Genomic DNA, 20,366 nt, shown 5'->3' on the forward strand with positions numbered 1-20,366 from the left:
TTTGCGCCTAGATCGTGCCTAGTTTGCCTATAGTGTTTGTGACTACCTTGAGTACTTTGTATGTTTTTGTTTTATGTTTGTTTATTTTATACACATGATTAGGGGTCAATGGAATAGATTCCCTCTTGTAAATAAAAATATATACTTTGATATGAAGCCACCATCTACTGCACTGTGTTCACCACTCCTTCACCACTAACTCCAGTCAGCCGCATCCCAAAACGTGGGCTGGCCGCCTCGGTCCCTCACAGGCCACAACATATCCACCTTCACTGCGTTACCCATTCATCTGTTTCTGTGTGTGTGAAGTGTTCAAAACTTTTGTCTTCATGTGTAGTGTGTTACGTACTCTCCATCCCAAGTATAATCTCATCATATATAGGCTATGCATAATCACATGCGTAAACCCATCAAACACAGGCTATACATGATCCCATGTGTAAACCAATCAGGGCACTGCTTGAATTGCCATATTTTGGTTGTGTTGGTATATTTTGCCTTCTCACATCTCACATCAGAGTCCATCTGAATGTGAGGCGTCCTTCATTCCTAATCATGCTGGGGTGTAGTAGCTTTTTACCGGGGCTCCCCTAAACAGAATGAATTACTGTAAAAAATATGTAGTTTTCTGCAGCCCATTTGTGTTAAGAGGGTATAAAGAACATTAAGTGGCAGGTATACCTGAGGCCAGGGCCGGCTCTAGCCCTTTGGTTGCCCTAGGCGAGATTGAGTTTTGCCCCCCCCCACACACACAATACTTAACATCACTTTACTTTGCATAGCAGTTTTTTCACCCACTTATAATTCTACTATTCTACATTGCAGTTCAACAATAGATGTTGCATGGACAACAAACACCAGAATAGTTTCAGAACATTTTCTTTTTTATTATTTTAAATAATTTATTACACACTCAAAGTTAGGATTAAGTTAACTCCATAAACTGTGCAAAACACTCTTAGGCACCTGTAAGGACATTTAAGCAAATTATGACCCTCAGATTATACCCTAACTATACCCTCTACAAACAAAAGTGCTTTTATGGATACTGTACGTACCACTACAAAATATCTCAAATACCTCACTACAATTCTTCCAGTCATTTAGGCCACTCCTAATGAGGTGGTAATTTTCCTGTGAAAATAGCTTGCAGCAGAAGCAATACAGAGTATTGTTTTTCCTTGAATATACAAGCCAGCTTCTCTTGATTTTCTCCCCATTTACTAATTTCCTGTAGAAGTGGTTGTGGTGACAGCTTCTCCCATCATCTCTTTTTGGAAATGTAAAGTCTGGACTGGTCTGGTATGGTCCTCTGCAAACTAACTCTGTCCTTACCGGATCACAGAGGGCTGGCCAGTCAGCAGGATCTATAGGTTCTCCCTGGATAGCAGGAATTGTGGAGGGTGAGGTGTCTGCAGGCGGCAGTGTAGTTTCACTGGTGCCCTGAGTGCTTGATGTGGTCCTGGATGTCCCTTCACCTTCACCTGTATTCAAGCATATTGTATAGCCAGACAAGCGGTGTTTAATATAATAAGTGAAATGATCATGAATGTGGTTGAACTTCTTTAAGAAAACAAGCTATTGTATTTAATACATGCTAACATGTTTCTAGTGTACTTTAAAGTATGGATGTGGCTTGAATAAATACTATTAAATAGACTCACCTGATGCAGGCTGTGTGTTCCTGGCCTGTGTGTTACTGGCCCCTTGAGTACTACTGGATGTCCCTTCTCCTGCAGCTGTATTTAAACACAGAGTTCATCCATGCTGTTCGTTACACAGTTGCATTTGGTCATTTCTATCATGCTACCACATAGTTGCATTGTACAAATACATTGTATCTGACCATGTAACTTGTAGTAGATATATTACAATTACTGCCACAAGGCTAAATAATACTAGGCTACTGATTACAATTAGTAGTATTAATGTGATGTGATTATGAAAGTAATAATTGCTAATAATAATAACAATAACAAAAACAGCAACAGTAGTACTAGTTGTGTAGGCTACTTACAAAGTTCAGAGGGAGGCGAATCAGGCGTCCTTTCTACAGCGGCCTCTGCAAAAATTGCCTGAGTGCATCTGGCCAATTTAAAACAAAAATAAACAAAAATTTTAGTATATTCCTGGGGAGGAACTGTACAGAAGGGTGAACGCCACCACTATCCCCAAAATGGTTACTGTGTGTATGCACCTGCTAGTTGTGAATTCACTAAACAGAACTTATGCCATTTATAATGAATGTAGACAGCAACTGTACTTTTCATAACTAGCATACGTTATCCAGATACTGGTCTTTTGACATTTACATCCATGTAGGTTATCAGTGAAGTTACGTTTGCTAGTAATAGCCTACGTAGCAAATTAGCAAAGTAACAGTGGCTAGCTAGCTATAGCTAGCCTAAGTGACAGCAATGAAACGTCCAATATTAGGTGATGCACAATACTACATGTATTTAGTTTGACACCTTAATGGCTGAGATGAATATACTTACCTCTATACTTGGCTTTCTTTTCCTCTTCTTCCTTTCTTCGTTTTCGTCCCTGTGCTCCAGATGGTTTTGACCACTTCATTTTTGCGAATGTCACGTAGCTGACACGCTCACAGCTCACCCCACCCTGGTAGAGGAGCCCTCACATAACTAACGTAACGTAACTTAACGCAACCCCCCCCCCATCGACAATAACCATCAATTCAATCTAAAAAATCAGGTTGAAGTAAACGTATGGCTGAAGGGGCGCCCTCGGATGATCATGATTAATAAACATGTTTTTATTTGCTTGTTATTCTAACTATGATTAATGGGAAGTAGGTCCAAGGGCGACAATAGAGGGCGCCCCCAACCCATTTGTCGCCCTAGGCAGTCGCCTAGTTCGCCTATAGCAATCGCCGGCCCTGCCTGAGGCTTTCTGATAATTAATTGCAACCTGCAAGGCTTCAGTCAGTTTTCTACAGATGGTGGGCCTTTTTCTTAGAAAGTGGACTTTTTATTATCACCTCACAGGGATGAGCTTCAGAGACAGCATGGCGCCTACCGAGGTGGGTGGGGGGTGATGATGGTGTTAATGTGTCACTGTATACAACAACCGTCTTTGGCCGGCACTGAGAAATTACAAGGAGTTTTTCTGGGTCCTTGCTGTTCGTGGAAGCTTTTATGGTGCACGGTTACAGAACACCATACCATATGTCACATTATACCTTAAAAACCTAGCCAAGCTGCTTCTGCATGCTTATGAAAAACTTATATGAAAAAATATATATATTTTTTAAATATTTATTTATTCAAGGGTAGCACATTGGATGTCAAAACTATTTCATGAAAGCATTTAAAGATACATCATCAAAAGGCGTTAGATAGACAAAAGAATGCACACACTCAAATTTAAGACAACACTGATTGATATAAAATAATCTTTATGTGTACATACATTGTATTCACTATAAAACAAAAAATACTATGATTAAAGTAATTGTTGTTTGATTTGTGCAGTTTAAAGAGGACCTATTTCCGGGTTTTTCCCCTTTCCTTTAGTGTGTTATATAGCTTTTTGTGCATGTAAACAGTCTGCAAAGTTACAAAGTACACGCCAGAGGGAGTAACTCTCTCCCACAGAAACCACTTTTACCAGCATCTCAATTTGACTATATTTTCAGAAAGGTTAATAAATGAATTCCAGCCTGCTCTAAAGGAATTAGTTATGTCAACTATGTAAAGCAAAATAAAACAACTAATTAAATGTATCTCTTGCATAGTTGCCGTCCACAGCCAGCATGGGTATTTTTTACAAACAAAGTCAACAAAACTGAAAGTTTATGAGTTTATGATGAAGAAGATAAAACTTTGGTGTTTATTTGCTGTTTGTTTATCTGTCGTTTGCGTGTTGTCATGGCAATTTACATCGTCACACTGCTGCACCTCTCACACATATTGATTTCTGCCATATTGGCTTGGCGGCCCCTGGGAAATCACTGGCCCAGAATAAGCAGTTATTTGAGTGGGAGGCTGGTATGGGTATGGCCTAGGAAATGGAGAAGACATTTCATTTAGTATGATGCAGGTAGATAGAACACTTAGCATGCTTAAAGGCAAATTAAATGTTTTAAAGCAGGACACATCTATACACAAGCCATATGTCAAAAACACTTAAGCTACTGGCTTGAATATGAATATTGGTCAGACTGGGATTGTTTTTTTCTGAGATCCACGTCTGGTTAACTCACACTTTCTCGTCAGTGGACTCCAGTTTACAGGAACACATAAGACAAGAGCCACCACAGATAGCAAGGGTGGCCGAGCACCAGCCAATGTAGAGACCCTCTCCAATTTCATACCTGAAGCACACACAACATATACACAAGGTTATGAAGATAGCATTTTATAAGATATCAACTCTTTTCATGTAAATTGATTGCAAACCTATACAAAATATTTGTCTCAACTGTGACACACAAGTACATCTCTTTAAATGCAGAAAGCCACTCAAACACAGGCCTCGGCATGTTGCCTCGTTCAAGTAGTTTACTTACTTTGTTCCTGGATATAGTGGATCAAAGAACTCTTGAGTGATGTTGAAAGCATACCAAGAAACTGAGATCATTGTGCACAGACCTAGGAGTGAGACAAAATATGTTATATGTTTATAAAGTTGTTCTAAACCTCTGTTTTATCGGTACTGTAAACATTCAGCCTTTAGGTGGCACTCTTACCTTGCAGTAAGAAGAAAATTCCACCGATTCCAGCGACCCGTCCTTTCAGCACATAGTTTTCTCCTCCTACTTTTGAACACTGCATACCCACCAGGGTTGCGATGATACCAAAAAATCCCATCACAATTGAGGCAATCATGAGCGCACGGGATGCCTGGATGTAACCTTAATGAAAGGAGAAATAATAATGAATAACGTACATACAATAACAATACACAGGCTAAATACTTTGTGTAACCTAAAAAGATAAAGTGTTGTATTTGAAAAACCTCGTTCCACACCCTCACTTTGTGTGTGCGTGTGTGTGTGTGTGTGTGTGTGTGTGTGTGTGTGCGTGCCCGCGTGTGTGTAATTTGTATGTGTGTATATGCTTACAGGTGGCTTCCAGAAAAAAAAATCATAAGTGCGAATAAATAGAAAACAAACATAAAAAGGTTTTCAAAAAGACAACAAAAAAGAAGTAACGTTTCTTGTGGGCTTAGCCACGATCACAGACCATCTTGTCTTCATTTTCTTCCATATCCCATCTTATCATCCATAATTATGAACACAAGCGACAGTTCAAATATTATTGAGGAGACTGGATAAAGACAAAACTTCGTTAAACGACTATTCAGAAAATGACAATTTCCCACTACACAATTGTCTTTGTAAGTACTACCTTGAACAGGCATCTCGAAAAACAATTGCACGTCTGTGGGTGAAAAAGAGAAACGGAATCATTTGTGATATACTCTCGGACCTCAGTCCATCCCGAATCATACAGTGGCAAGAGTGATGTACGGAGAATGTGATGGTGATCTTAAGGGCACAAATAATGCACATACCAGGTTGTCCTTTCTTTCTATACATCATATTATTTACGTACCAGAAAGGGCAAGCAATGACTGAAAATCACGGCAATTGTGGACTCCCGTAGAGTCCGTTGCGCAGGACATCCATAGGTTCTCGTAAATAGTTGAGGTGGTAATAACATTGCCGTCCACAGAGGAGACCTTCCAGTACCGATTTGGCAGAGCCACCCCGACCAATATCCAGCCAAGAAAACCAAGAAGAAATGCCATTACTTCAACTGCTGGATTCATGTCTGTTCCGTTCAGTTTATCCTAATGTTAAAGAATCCAGTTCCACAACCACTCTCTGTACTGCAGTTCTCAATCTGTTTGTGCGCTCTGTCTGTTGCGCTTTGGTTTGCCCGCACCTCTCCTTCAAAGCGTTAGGTCACAATTTTAAACAATGTGCCTCGCAATTTTGAAAAACATTGAGCTTGTTGATGCGAGTAAATATTTAACGATCAATGATTAATTTCTCCCCTACCCTTTTGAAGGTACCACCCTTCCTCACCACCTATTCGTTTCCCTCCCCATCGAGTCTACACAAACCTAACAGGTAGGCAATTTATCAAAGACTTCAACGTCACGGCAGTTCAGTGTTCACATGTGCCAGCACGATTTATGCCTGTAAACTTCAGCCCATTGTGCGCATCTCGGCTCTGCATCTTGAACGTGACGGCAGCCAATCAATCATTGAAAATTGAGTTGAAATACAGAACGTTTTCTGAAACTGCTTGATAAGAAGTTGTTAAAGCAGCCCAAGTCACCATAGTAGTACCACCCCCACCACCACAGTCATAGCAAACGCCTTTCTCTTTAAACCACTTAAAATGTTTAGTTATTCACAGGAAATGGTGTTAAATTCCTTGTACTATTATAGGTTGGAGACTTTCCACTGCAACCAAACCTTGTCATATGCAAGTACTCACACCCAACATCCTAAGTATTATGACACAACAGGGTGCACTACAACCATCATACTGCTACAGTATCTAATAACAACAACAGCAAAGATGCCTTCATGAGCATTTCACTGGGGTTGTCAAGTGGGAACCTTCCTTCATCAGTGTTTTGTTGAATCAGGCCCCAACACCTCCAGTGTCAACAGTCAACAGTGATGTGTAGCGTCCCAGATCCACCCCCCTCCATACTCACGATGGGTTAGGTCAATACCAGGGACGACAACAGGGGTTGGGTGAGTGGTAACCTGGTTACGAGGAGGAATTGGATACGAACCCAGGTTAGGGTAAGGGAAGGGGTTGGGGGTGGCAGTGCCCCCTGATATCATGAACCCGGATTAGGGTAAGGGAAGAACCTGGGATACGAAACCTGGTCACCTTAGGCACCCAAAGATCTCGCAACAACAGGCCTCTTCACATGAAAGAGGTTAATTCACATGTTCCCAAGTAGTCTGTGAGCGCCTCAGCCATAACCACTGGCTTGCCTTTTTAGTAGCTTCAGACATGGCTCTTTTGAGTGACCGTTGTTGAAAACCAAAATCCATCAGAAGCGCCATGGTTGATTTTGCTAAAAAAGCATCTAACACCTATCTCCACTGGTGTGTGCTTGCCTTACTTCCGTTACCTGTTCCGCATATTTTTGCTTTTTCCTTTCAAAGACTTCCTCCATCGCATCTTCAAAGGGCATCATTAACTCAATAAAGTATGTGCTCCCACTCAGATAGAACACCATGCCTGGTCTCATAGCAGTCTCAATACACTGTGGCACTTGAAGTTGCCTTCCCACATCAGACAGCTTTGCTCCATTCGCCAGCAAAGAGGTCATTTTTATTTTTATTTCATTAAATTTAGTTTTGTTTATATATTGTATAGTATAGTTTTAATATAGTTAGTTAAAATCTAGAATATTGTTAAAAAAAAAAAGATTCGCCTTCTTCTTCTTTTGTTCCTCATCAGTCAGTTAAATGTAATTATCTGGAGACACATGAGTTAAGTATTTTAAACTTCATCCCTGTTCCTGTAACTCAATAGGTTGAGAAAGGTGTTAATAACTCCATGATCATGAGATCCACACCTATAGAACATCTGTACTTTAATTTAAATCACTTTGGATAAAAGTATCTGCTAAATGAATAAATGTAGGCTAAATATGATGTCTCTAAGATATCATAGTTTGTGGATGCACATATTGGGAACTGCTGTTGATCCTAATGTTTTACATGGGATTATTGAAAATCTAAAAAAAAACATTCAAGTTTGATGTTTCATGAACTGAAGGCATTGTCTTGCATCTATACATGTTTCTTGACATCTATAGTATCTAGACTTGAAATGTCCTTTTTTAGTATTGTCAAGGAACCATAAAGGTCTACAAGAAATGCACACTCAGCTTCAACACAGTCAGGTGTAATTGGCAGTCCTGCATCACTTGCCTGATTTCCTAAAGAAAATGGGTCTGAGGTAATTAAGAGAAATTCACTCAAGACAAACGCATGTTCAGCATAAAAAACAACACCCACAAAAAAAATGTATATAACTTACAATAACCTTATAACGTAACAAAAAAGAACACACATAGTTCTACGTACTATAGAACATCTGTACTTTAATTGAAATCACTTTGGATAAAAGTATCTGCTAAATGAATAATTGTAGGCTAAATATGATGTCTCTAAGATATCATAGTTTGTGGATGCACATATTGGGAACTGCTGTTGATCCTAATGTTTTACATGGGATTATTGAAAATCTAAAAAAAAACATTCAAGTTTGATGTTTCATGAACTGAAGGCATTGTCTTGCATCTATACATGTTTCTTGACATCTATACTTGTATCTAGACTTGAAATGTCCTTTTTTAGTATTGTCAAGGAACCATAAAGGTCTACAAGAAATGCACACTCAGCTTCAACACAGTCAGGTGTAATTGGCAGTCTTGCATCACTTGCCTGATTTCCTAAAGAAAATGGGTCTGAGGTAATTAAGAGAAATTCACTCAAGACAAACGCATGTTCAGCATAAAAAACAACACCCACAAAAAAAAATGTATATAACTTACAATAACCTTATAACGTAACAAAAAAGAACACACATAGTTCTACGTAGTTATGACAGTGAGAATGAGAGTGATAATGAAAATGAGAAACCACCTGACTATAGTTTGGTTTAGCAGACTAATAGATAGAGCACGTTGTTTCCTCTTTGCTGCTTCATTATCGTGCAAATATCAGCTATAAAAGCTATGACATCAACAACCTACCTGGCAAGGCCAGCAGTGACTGAAAATCAAAGCAGTTGTTGGTATTTGAATCAGTCGCACAGGACATCCAGAGATTCTCGTAGAGGGTGGCGGTGGTAATGGCACTGCCGTAGTTGGTCGACTCTTTCCAGTATGGATGATGCAATGAAGTAAAAGCCATTATTGTGCTCACAAAGCCCACTAAAAGCGCCACAACCTCTAACATTTCCTTCATACTGTATGTACTTTATTCCTTACCACCCTTACAGACTACAGTGCATGCAGTGCAGAAATGCACCTGTGCGTCTTGTTTGAATGTGCTGAATAGAGTAATCTTAGGAATACAGACTGCAGACCTTTTTTTCCTTCTCATGTCTGCCTATTCATTGTGGACTTTGTGGAATTCATCATCAGGCCAAAGCTACTGTAATAATGCATGCTGTTCACGCCCTGTCCATGCCCACCTGTGTGCCCAGTGCTGCACGAGGTATGGAGAACAGGGGTTGCAGCATTAGAGTTTGTTCCAGGGCTGTATGTGCCACGAGGTATGGAGAACAGGGGCTGCAGCATTAGAGTTTGTTCCAGGGCTGTATGTGCCACGAGGTATGGAGAACAGGGGCTGCAGCATTAGAGTTTGTTCCAGGGCTGTATGTGCCACGAGGTATGGAGAACAGGGGTTGCAGCATTAGAGTTTGTGCCAGGGGCTGTATGTGCCAACAGGATTGTCAAGTTAAGGCCCAGGGACCAAAAGGCCTGGAGAGCCATCATTACTTGTAATGATTGAGGTGTAGTTTGCCTGAAAATGTGTCTTTTAAAAAAAAAAATGATTTACTAAACGATGACATACCATGGAAAGTTATGCTGTCGGGTGAAACCTGGATTCATATTCATATGCAGTTTATCCAGCACTTCTTCATAAAAATGAAATGACAGCATGTCAATTTAAGTATTATTGCAGAACTGGAATAGGCAAAGGGCTATAATCTATCTTGAAATAGCAAGGTGAACGACATTCAAAGTGACTTGTCAAACATGCCACAATGAAATTTAGATTTCATACTGTACGGTGTAAGCCTACCTCCTTCTTCGTGACGATACCTTGAGAGGTTTCTCCTCCTGAAACCAAGGGCTTTCACCTTATTATGTAGTCAGGCTAGCTGCCAATTTTATGTGTTGGATGAAAAAAAAAAAAACGGCTCAAATGACAGCAAACATACAAAGGCAGGTTTAGTCAGTGTAATCTGTATGGGTGATTATTTGATGGTCAGAAATGTTCTTATTTACTGTAGTTAAGCATTAACCAGTTCAAAGACGGACAAAAGATGTGCTCAAATCCCTGCACATTGAAGCTAGCTCTGCTGAATAGAATGGAGATGACGGTCCCCTTTTCTTTTCTGAATTCGTATTGTATAGCATCTGAGATCAATTAATTGTGTGAAGCAATTTTCTTTTGCTTCAGATTGACACTCTAGATAAGAACGCATTAATATCTGAATCATATCCCTCTTGTTGCATAGCAACCCTAAACAAATGTGTCTCAACCTTTCTTGTTTAAGTTAAAGTTTTTGACTAAAAAAGGAGAACGGCAGAGAAATGTAAGCAGAATGGGGAATATGGTCAAAGTGATTTGAATGTGGTGATAATGTGGTAACAGTTGTTTGAATGTGGTGATAATATGGTAACAGTGGTTTGAATGTGGTGATAATATGGTAACAGTGGTTTGAATATGGTAACGTTACGGCTACAGATGTCTGAGGGATACAGTATCCACAGGTCAGCCAGTTCATGTCAGCTATTAATTACAGCGCCTTTCTGCTTAACAGGAAATCACCACATGAAAGCACTTTGGAGAAACCCTGGCTAACATTCATCATTTCTTTAAAATCGTTTGTTTGCATACATTTGGCTTAAAACTCCTCCCTGAAATGCTGACTGTATGACTCCTTCTCTTGCCATCACAGGAGTGTACAATAGCCCCAGTTCTGACCTCTTCAGATCACAGAGCATGAAGTCATCCCAGTGACACCCTCCTTTTATGGTTTACCTGAAATTGTTTTTTTTTTTTTCTTGTTCCACTCTTCTAGCCTTTGAGTTGAATTTTGTCTTTGTTTTCGGCGATTCCCTGAGAAAGGTGATGAAGAATTCAGCTGTGAACAATGAAAGACACCCAGATTTCTGGATAAAGCATTTCAGTTTGCCGTCAGGTTTATCAAGGCATTTTACTTTCCAAGATTTCACAAGACCGTAGGATCAACATAGCCTTGAATACAATCTAAAATTGAGTGATGGTCAACCTAATATTACGTTTATCATACAATGTTTCCCAAAGATTAGTTCTGCCTTCTGCTTACACTGACCTGAATAATAGTGTTTATATTATCTTTAGTACCTCATGTCCACAAATATCTGTGTAACTACACTAAATTCACCAATCTGTGGATCACTCTGTACTTCCAGCATCTAAACAAAGATAAGACAGGGCTTGTAATCAAATAACTAATATGCTTGTATATTTAAATACGGGCAGCCGTCCTGTATACCACCATTAAAGAGACATTTCAAAACAAGAAGTTAGAACAGGTTTCAAGACTATGTTGCCCACCCCACGATGTAAAATACCTAGAAATGTACACGTTAGTTACACGCAGTTACACGCCATGAAACAGAAATTCATATGGCACAACCTTTGTAACTTTATTTAAGTAACTTTATTTTCCCAGTTTAGAGAAAAGGTTTTGCACAGCCTCTCGTGTGTACGTTGAAACATAACTTCTGGACACCCTCTGTGTAAACCCCCATGTTTTCACATCATTCCAGCGCCTCTGTGTGTGAGCTGCCTCCCAATGCCCCCGTTCCATTGAGCTACAGCCAGGGGTGATGATGTCACACATTCATCTACAGCCTTGGATACTGCCATCCAAATCAAAGGCTGGAGTTGGCTGGGTGTTTTCTTAGCAGCACTGCTCTTTTCCTCGCCTCATTCCTGACGAGAAGCAGTCTTCACCTAGGGGATACAGGCGTGCTGCTCAGCCTGTGGTTGCCCTTCCCCGTCGTCTCCTCTCTTCCGGGCGGGCGTGGATGACAAGCAGACACCCATAAAGGAGGATAGTTAGACAGACTTTGGCCTTTGTTCTCACAACTTTATGAAATCTTTCCAGGAATCGTTTAAACATGAAACCCTAAACCCTTTTACAAGCACTAAGTGTCACAACAAACACTGTCGTTTGGTAGTGGTTGTAGTTGTGCATGTGATCCATGTTGAAAATGGCCAGTGGTAATCGTATGATTTCATTCCAATGTTCTTCTGTTGTGAGTTTGGGAATGAGGGTTAAGCCTCTTGCTTCTCACTCCTAGTGAATGTAACGGTTTGACAAACCAAGAAAGATATAATATGGTTCAAAATGAAGTGAGCACATTAAGCGGATTGGGGGAGATTTGGAGGGATATCTTTACGACATTTGTGGGTTTTGTTCAGGATCCCAGAGGCAGTATTTTTGCAAAAATACTTCTAATTTAAACCTTCATATGAATCAGTAGAGCCAAATCTCTATTTACTTTGGAAAAATTTACTTTTATATTTAGGTGTTTATAAGGACAATAAAGAACAACGCTTAAGACGTTATTAATTACTCTATATTTGCTGATAGTGTTCCTTATCTGTGGAACATATTTGTATCTTGTTTAATGTACTATAACAACCACTAATCCCATACGTATGGACATAAATTGGGGTGTGTGAGTAAATATGAGTATTGTATGACATAAATCAGTGCTTGTCCTGTATCTCACAACATAAAGGTTAATTGGTTGGTAACAGATTTCACAGAGAGTCAGTAGAGAGTCAAGTGCTGTCGAGACAGGAGAGTGGCCCAATCCCTGTCTGGTTTTAGAGTTGGGGACAACTTTTTTCAACTATGATTGTCAGCTGTCGTCATAAGTGGGTATATCTTAAGAACGTTGTGGTTTATGCGAGATTCCTGGTAGGGAACATCTTATACTCTGGAACGGGACACTTCAATAGTATATCTCTTGACGGGACACTTCAATAGTATATCTCTTGACGGGACACTTCAATAGTATATCTCTGGACGCAACCGTAACACAATGATGCTTAGCAAACCACTCCTTCTACATTGTATCAAGCTGAATTACCAGTAAAATTTGTGGAATAGCAATATTACCAAATGGGAAATAATGTATTATATATAATACTGATATAATAATAATTATAGTGATATATAATGTCTATATATACATACAATAATGATATATAATGTATGCATAGCCTGTCAACAAACCAATCATTGTCATGTTTAGGGAGATGCAGTCCACATAGGTGATGACGTCAGGACGTAGTCATGTCATGCAAAGTTATTTAGTTTTGCTCTCAAAATTGCTATGTGAAACCAAAACTAACCGGATCAAATGTATACAATGTAACAGAAACATGAACCGTGGTTCTGACCTTGATCAGGACTTTCAGGTGAAAATGCCCTAAATTCTTTGCTTCACTTCCACTGGCAGGAAGGCCATTTGTTCTATGGTTTTTATATAGTCTCCTGGTCCACTAGCACCTCTACTGCCATGGTGGTATTGCTCTACATACAGTGAGTGTGCATATATAACTATATATATATAACTTTCACTTGTATTGGAGTCATATTTGACCAGGAGTATCTGTACTTTGACTCCAGTAATGCAGTTATGTATACTTTGTCCACCTCCGCTCATACTGCACATACACAGGGCAAAACAAAGCAAGCAAAAGCACACACATGATCTCACTGCTCATAACTTGCTCACACACTTAAACGCATAACCTGCTCTAACTAGTTTTTATTTATTACTTTATTTAGCGCTCTAGTGTTGCCTATGTTTATAAAAGTAATAATTGATCTATGTAGAATCAGCCGCTATAATTAAGTTCTCCATATCTACATGATGTCTGTACGTGGCAAAAACTCATGAACACTCCGAATCAATAGAAAAGTGGGCATAAAGGTAAACTTGCATATTAATCATTCTAGGCTACTACGTGTGTCGACATTAAGGCACTTGACACATTTTACATGCGGACACTCATAAATTGAAATGGCAGTAAAATCCGACGACACTTTACTGGTAAGCGCACTGTGCACAGTGTGTGAAAAACTTGTTCTCGTTTCCTTTATTTGTCAATACTCCCTTCTTTCCCTCCTAACGTCCGAGCCCCTTCCTCTCATAAAAACGTGAAGCAAACGGGAAGGGAATATAACGAGGATGGAGGAATCAAGAAAAGACATTCAGGGTTGTTGGAATGATTTGTACCTATTTTGACACAGGGCTTCATCTTCATTTTTTTGTTTGTTTATTATTGCAAATGCTTACATCACCATTGCCTAGGTCTCCACTTAAATCCATCAACTAGGTTAAATGTGTCATTACATGAATCCCTAAATTGATTGCATAATACAAGATAATATTTAGTTATTATTATGCAAAAAAATTACGCGATTGCACACCAGCAAGTATAATTCATATAAACTGACCTTTTAAAAAGAGCCTGTTAAGAAGGAAAAGCTTCAGTTATTTTACGCAAACTCTGAAAAACTCAAGCATTTTCATTTAAACAAACTCTCCAAACTCTGTCACTTGTAGCATAGAAGGATCGCGAGAACAAGTCACGTGACACGATTCACGAATTAATTCAGTTCAATTTTCAGGTGTTCGTTGTTTACCTGCTGATTGGAAAGAAGCAGGTAGTACGAGAGCAACGTAGAAAGAATCACGAGTTTGAAATTACGCTGACAGTTATTACTTTGGAAAACTTGAGAAATGATGGATCGCACGAAAATGCTTTGGTGAGGTTGATGGCCAGCAAAATATGTTCTACCAGCATTATTATTATTAATAGCCTACAAGGGATTCTGTTACAGGAGTACGACAAAATGCTTTGTTTTCTTATAAGCTCTATGTCCTCTCTCCTCCTCCAGTGTTATTTGGCTTTGTATATTCCCCATGTCTGACTCTAAGAGCATACCCATTGGTAAGATGTTATGTAATCTGTACTTTTACACAATGAACACGCCAAAACAATCCTATATAATATATTATATTTCAGCTGTTTTACCATGTCAGATTAGACATTGTGTCTCAATCAGTTTTGCATTACTTACCTTAAATCTTTATCCATTAAGGCATGTTTAGGACTGAGTGCCAGGATCGTCACTTCTGGTTGGCGGTCAGATCAAACTTTCTTGGTTACACGTTTAGGTTTGATGTTGAAGGTTTGTGATTGACCAGGATTGATATTTCTCAGTGCACATACTCTCTGATGTGAGACTCTGATGTGCACACGGACATACATACACACACACACACACACACACACACCACGTTTACCCAACCAACCTGTGTTCTTAGGTGGTCATGGTGTCCATACTGTCACTGGTCCATGGGCTGCTGAGTGCGGCTACACCACGGCGCTGGATGCGTCAGGAGACTTGACTTTACGAGCGTCTTACCTGGCCTGCCATGTGAAAAACCAGGTGAGACCAGCAGTGCGATCATGGTGGTGAGGTATTTAAAGGCCAAAAAAGTATCTATTATATATAAGTATAATTAAAAAATGAATTGGTTAACCAATCAGTCACAACCGATTCATTATGGATGCTGTGTTATGCCTCAGATCTGACCTACATATTACGCTTGGGTTTGTTTATCCTGAGCAGCCTTACTAGTTAAACTCTAACAACCACAGCTCCTTGGTTGATCTGTGTAGACAGATCTTGTAAAGGAAAATGCATGCCATGCTGTGTGATTGCAGGAAGACTCCGAGCTTCAGCTGCTGGTGTGGTTTGTGAACCAGGGTGTGCATGGTGAGGAGGCCTCCTACCCCCTCCTGCTCACCTGCCAGCTGCAACAGCCCTGGAACCCCAGAGAGATCGTCTGTGAGGAAAACTACATGGAGGTGAGGCCGAGGGATGGTTGTCTCAACAATGGAGCAATGGGGATGCGGTCACAGATGGGACTTTTTTTTAGTTTTGTCAGCAATGATGGCGGAAACTGTGGGTGTAATGCCATGCTTGATTTCACCGTCTATTTATAGAAGGTGATGAATTTGAATAACTAGACATATCAGTCCCCCTTCCCGGGATCCCAAACCACACCCCTGTAGTTGGGCAAAGCTGAAGAGTTCATTGTGAAGTAAATCAAATAAATTCAGGAAATCAGTTTCCTGGTTAATAATTGAATGCATTGCAAGGGGCAATCTCTTCGTGGTTTAATGTTAATTTCACCATTGCTAAAATAAGAAGCTTTTAGGGATTTTGGCAGTGTGGGCAGTTATTGAAGGTGTTTTCTTTACTGCATATCACCACTTCATATCCTAGGTGTCTGTGCTGAAACCAACTCCTCCTGATGACCAAAAGGGTACAGAATGGATGAACCCTGCCCCGGTGGTTCGTACTATTAATATTTCCAATACCTGCAACCAAGTCCATGCTTGAATCTATCATTCATTACACATAGCTAATTCGTTTACCTCTGACTCGTTAGAGCTGTAGCGTAATCTGCCACGCTCCTTTTGTTTCTCTAGAGTCCGGAGGAGGGTTTGAGTGAGTGGAGGGTCGTGTTCCATGTGCCCGTGGTCAGTGAGGAGCCAGGAGAGGCCGGGGCCATGAGGGAGGAGACGGTCCCCGTGGGGATGGCCCACCTGCTGGGGTATTACATCAACAGCACAGGGTCGCGGATCCTCCTGCGATGTCCCTACGGCTCCAGACTCTCCTACCCCATGCAGGTGAGGAGCTCGCTGGCTGGTGGCACCCGAGTGGAGTGCTGCCAGCTGGTGCCCAGTGTCCTCCGTAGGTATCTGTGTTCAGCTGACTGAAACCTTCTGGATCTGCTTGTGCTGCTCTCCCTGAAATGGTCTTCCGTTGTCTGCTCCAGGTGAATGGGATCGAGGTCGAGCTGGTCAGTGCCACTGTTCTGTACAAGCACCAGTGGACGCTACTCCGAGTGGATACTTCTGTGGCTTGCGCTACACGTTTGTGTTTTTGTTATCAGGACATAGCTCAAATTACTGTAAACCTCATGAACTGCTTGTTTGAATGGGCCTCTCAGAGGTTACTTTACCATTGTCAGCATTTATTTATCATTGAGTTCCATTAAACACATGTGGCACTGACCTAACGCTTTGTTTTTCGCTGTCGTTAGGTGAGGCCGTGCTGGCGGAGACCCACATCGTGTGGTCTTTCCCCCAGGTCCTCTCTCCTGTGGTGCAGCTCCCGGTCACACGCAGAAGGGTGAGAGTTGGTGTCGAGGGGCAGTACCTCAGCAGCTGTATGGCTCAGCAGTGGGGTTATCAGATCCAGGAACAAGAAGGGACGGTGGAGATACGGGTCCCTTTCGGAGCCAAAGGAGGGCTGCTGAAGGTACAGCAATAGATTACAACACAATAGGACACGGGACATAACAGGACAGCCTCCAAAGATCTTGTTTGTTAAGCCATCATATTTTGTCAGGGACGTGATTTATGAAATGTTATGGTTCAGGTACAGATAGATAGATAGATTGATGGATACTTTATTAATCCCGAGGGAAATTTAGGTCATAGCAGCCAGAGCTGTCCATTTGGTGATGTTTGTCTGCGTCATCTTAGGTTTTTGGTGTCTGCTTACCTCACACCTCTTCCTACCCTACCATATTGGATGTTGTACTCATTGCCCCCCCCCCCCCCCCCCCCCCCTCTCTCTCTTCACCAGAGCCATGTGAGTGATAATGAATATTCCCAGTCCTACTTCCTGGACCTGTTCTACCTGCATGAGTGGGAGGACGCCCAGTGGTCTCTGACGCAGCAGCGCACCTTCAGGCCCGTGTCCCTCCGCCGCCAGCCTCAGACCCCCAGAGTCATCAACAGTGAGGTTTCACATCTTCTAAACCAGGAGAAATAAAAAGATTTGCAACAGACAAGCCACCTTATGGAGGGTTATATGACTGTTAACGCTCAGTGTTTTGACACCTTGATGTGGTAGCATTCATATCTGCATATTTCTGCAATCATATTTGTACTAGCCTCTTAATCCGGACCCATTAAAACCATCTGTCATGTCAGTCGGCCTTCATGGTGAAAGTTAAGAAAGTAAAGTAATGCATTATTTGCTGTAATGTGCAGAATTCATTCATCCATCTTATCCTTATTCCTGGCTTCTTCTCGGCCTCTTGTTTTTTGGATACTCTGGTAGACTCTCGTCACTCCCAGTGGCAAAGCTAACATGATTTCAGCATCTTTGCAGCATCAGCGTCACATCAGGTCTTCTCTCTCCCAGACACCGTCGCCTCAGAGGGCGCGTTCTCTGTGGCTCTGGGCGTGTTCCCACCCGACGTGTCCTTGGTCAACGTCACCATAGCGGGACGGACGGTGTCCTGGTCCGAAGGCGGCGGCCGCCTGGGACTGGGCCTCTCTCACGTCCCCTTCCCCAATGGCACTCACGCCTACTTACTGCAGGCCCCCTTCTCCCACCCACTCGTCTCCCAGCGGGTAGGGCTTAAACATTAAACACTGTGTGCTCAAGTACTTCAGTGAAGCCTTTTGTTTATTCCTTAGATCAAAGGCCAAAACTATGAGCAAATAATGCCATAGTCAGGTATCCCCCACAATGCTATAGCCAGGTATGGCCCTTGCATCCGCTCTTTGATCTTTCTAATCTTTTCGTTCATGTTGTTGGTCCTCTCTGTCAGTATTTGGGGGATCGGCACAGGAGGTATACCCTCTCCGTGATCTTCTCCCTGCTCGTGTCACCTGAAGCTGACCTGTATCACCATCCTGCCATGGTAGAGACTGATCTGCAGGACGTGGGTGTGTATGGAATGTGTATAGAGATTGCACTGTGTGCAGACTCTTTGTTGATGTGCTCATTTTTGTGAAGACTTGACCCTTTCCTCTCCTGTCACATTTTTCAGTGCTTTCTCAATCCCCACCTTAATTACTTCTTGTCGTTTTTTTTTTGTTCTCCGATGTCCCGATGACCTGCATGCCACAGAGTTGCCCAGAATAGAAGGACAATGTACGCAGCGCGGAGTGGAGTTGCAGTTGCATTATGGGAACGTGGACGCAGACTGGACAGTGTATATGGGGGGCCAAAGGCTGGACTGGGAGCTCATGCAGCTAGCAGGCTACAGCTTAGTTGTAAAGAATGATCAGTTCAGCATGGATGTGCCCCTGTTTAGTCAAGGGATGACTTACGAGGTGAGTGGGAGGGAGCAGCTGTCAGCTTTCAGCTTTCAGCGCACGTCCAAAAGCCTCTCTGACTAGTTTAACAATACCCCTCTGCAAGACATCACCTCCTCATTTAAACGTGATTTTTGGCGCTCTGTTTTTCTGTTTTTCTTTCAATCGCTCTCTCTCAGGGCCTTGGGATGGAGGGACTGCTGGTCAGTGCACAGCTGAGTGTAGTACACTCGGACACAGGAGAGGACATCACTCACAGGCAGCACTGTGTTTTCCCTATGTATGAGTTGCTGGGTAAAAAGACTCGCTTTTTAAAACCTAAATTATCCTGGGATATTGATTACCCTGGAAAAATGTTAAAAAGGCTAAAAGTTGGTGAGAGGTACAGGATGACCACCATCATTAAGAACATTCCAGAGAAAATCAGAGCTGAATTAATTACTAAAGGATTAAGGACTTAGTGGACAATGATGTCACTAAATAACCTTTTTATTGCAGTTTGTTTGCCAGATGGAAGAGTAGTAGTTTTGATTGACACATCAGAAGTGTTCCCGCCCATTGACCCTAAATGGACCTCACTTCTGAACCCATCCTGCCGACCCCTGGAGACCAACCACACCCGAGCTCTTTTTAGCTTCACCATAGAGAGCTGTGGAACTGTTAAAATTGTGAGTAGACCACGATGGCATAGCAGCTTCCTATCTGATTTTGGTTCAAGGTCAGTGGTCTGGTTTCTCCAGATATAGATAACATAGTACAAATATAGATATTATGCATAAATAGTCTAGATCATAAAAATGGTCAAGGTAGTCAAAGTGTGAATGAGGTGCAGAAAAAACTGTTACAAAGACTCTAGTTTTATGAGTCTATGGTCAAGACTTGTTCATTTGTTTGGGACTTTACTCTTTACTGTGAAAAAAGGGCAGGTATCCCTAGTAGGTAGTACACCTGTATGTTTCATGCAAGTAATCCAAACCAGTCTTTGCTATTTATTAATTAATAAACCATGTCCCCACATTTCTCAACGTTATTGCAGCTAATAGATGGCCAGCTGCACTACATTAATGAAGTGAGATACACCCCTAAATATCTGTCCCATAAGAAGCCTCCCAGTAACCACCACCTCAACTTCAGGTGAGACACGGAGCCTTGCCACGTGACTTGTTTTCCTGAGTAAATCGCCTCCAACAATGACGGCCGTTCTGGTGCGTTTTTGTCCAACCAGGATCCCAGTTGGCTGCATTCATCCAGCCAATGGCACGCGCACCTTGAGCATCTTCCAGCCTCAGAACCACACGCCCAGCCCTGCCACCTCGCGCTCCAGGAGGCTTCGCTCACACAGCACAGAGCACTGGAAGCAGCCCTTCCTCACAGGTGAGCGGGACAGACGTACGGCCACACGGGATGTGTATTAACT

General features: G+C 41.6%; 2 protein-coding genes across 2 annotated transcripts; one reads left to right on the forward strand and one right to left on the reverse strand.

Moving 5' to 3' along the window:
- Nucleotides 1-3,586: 3,586 nt before the first annotated feature.
- On the reverse strand, nucleotides 3,587-6,169 carry LOC105906651 (claudin-15-like). Its single transcript, XM_012834836.3, has 5 exons — nucleotides 5,580-6,169; nucleotides 4,712-4,876; nucleotides 4,532-4,613; nucleotides 4,226-4,336; nucleotides 3,587-4,023 (listed from the first exon to the last, which is right to left on the reverse strand). The coding sequence occupies exons 1-5, from the start codon at nucleotides 5,794-5,796 to the stop codon at nucleotides 3,924-3,926; spliced, it is 675 nt and encodes a 224-aa protein (XP_012690290.1). The 5' UTR covers nucleotides 5,797-6,169; the 3' UTR covers nucleotides 3,587-3,923.
- Nucleotides 6,170-14,436: 8,267 nt separating this feature from the next.
- Nucleotides 14,437-20,364, forward strand: LOC105906574. Its single transcript, XM_031572748.2, has 17 exons — nucleotides 14,437-14,582; nucleotides 14,715-14,767; nucleotides 14,919-15,008; nucleotides 15,145-15,269; nucleotides 15,548-15,691; nucleotides 16,113-16,181; nucleotides 16,319-16,519; nucleotides 16,669-16,765; nucleotides 16,936-17,153; nucleotides 17,484-17,637; nucleotides 18,048-18,259; nucleotides 18,460-18,577; nucleotides 18,762-18,967; nucleotides 19,129-19,243; nucleotides 19,448-19,617; nucleotides 19,986-20,083; nucleotides 20,175-20,364. The coding sequence occupies exons 1-17, from the start codon at nucleotides 14,557-14,559 to the stop codon at nucleotides 20,362-20,364; spliced, it is 2,286 nt and encodes a 761-aa protein (XP_031428608.1). The 5' UTR covers nucleotides 14,437-14,556.
- The last annotated feature ends 2 nt before the right edge of the window (nucleotides 20,365-20,366 follow it).

Source organism: Clupea harengus, chromosome 8 (genome assembly GCF_900700415.2).
Source record: "Clupea harengus chromosome 8, Ch_v2.0.2, whole genome shotgun sequence".
NCBI classification, from domain to species: domain Eukaryota; kingdom Metazoa; phylum Chordata; class Actinopteri; order Clupeiformes; family Clupeidae; genus Clupea; species Clupea harengus.

Bases quoted from the DNA above. Each gene is read 5' to 3' on its own strand.
- LOC105906651 (XM_012834836.3), bottom strand. From the start codon at position 5,796: ATGAATCCAGCAGTTGAAGTAATGGCATTTCTTCTTGGTTTTCTTGGC. The intron at 4,337-4,531 runs GTAAGTAAACTA...TGTGTGCTTCAG, and splicing joins CCACTATATCCAGGAACAAA to GTATGAAATTGGAGAGGGTC. The intron at 4,024-4,225 runs GTGAGTTAACCA...TCCATTTCCTAG, and splicing joins GAGTCCACTGACGAGAAAGT to GCCATACCCATACCAGCCTC.
- LOC105906574 (XM_031572748.2), top strand. From the start codon at position 14,557: ATGATGGATCGCACGAAAATGCTTTG. The intron at 17,154-17,483 runs GTACAGCAATAG...TCTCTTCACCAG, and splicing joins CCAAAGGAGGGCTGCTGAAG to AGCCATGTGAGTGATAATGA. The intron at 17,638-18,047 runs GTGAGGTTTCAC...TCTCTCTCCCAG, and splicing joins GACCCCCAGAGTCATCAACA to ACACCGTCGCCTCAGAGGGC.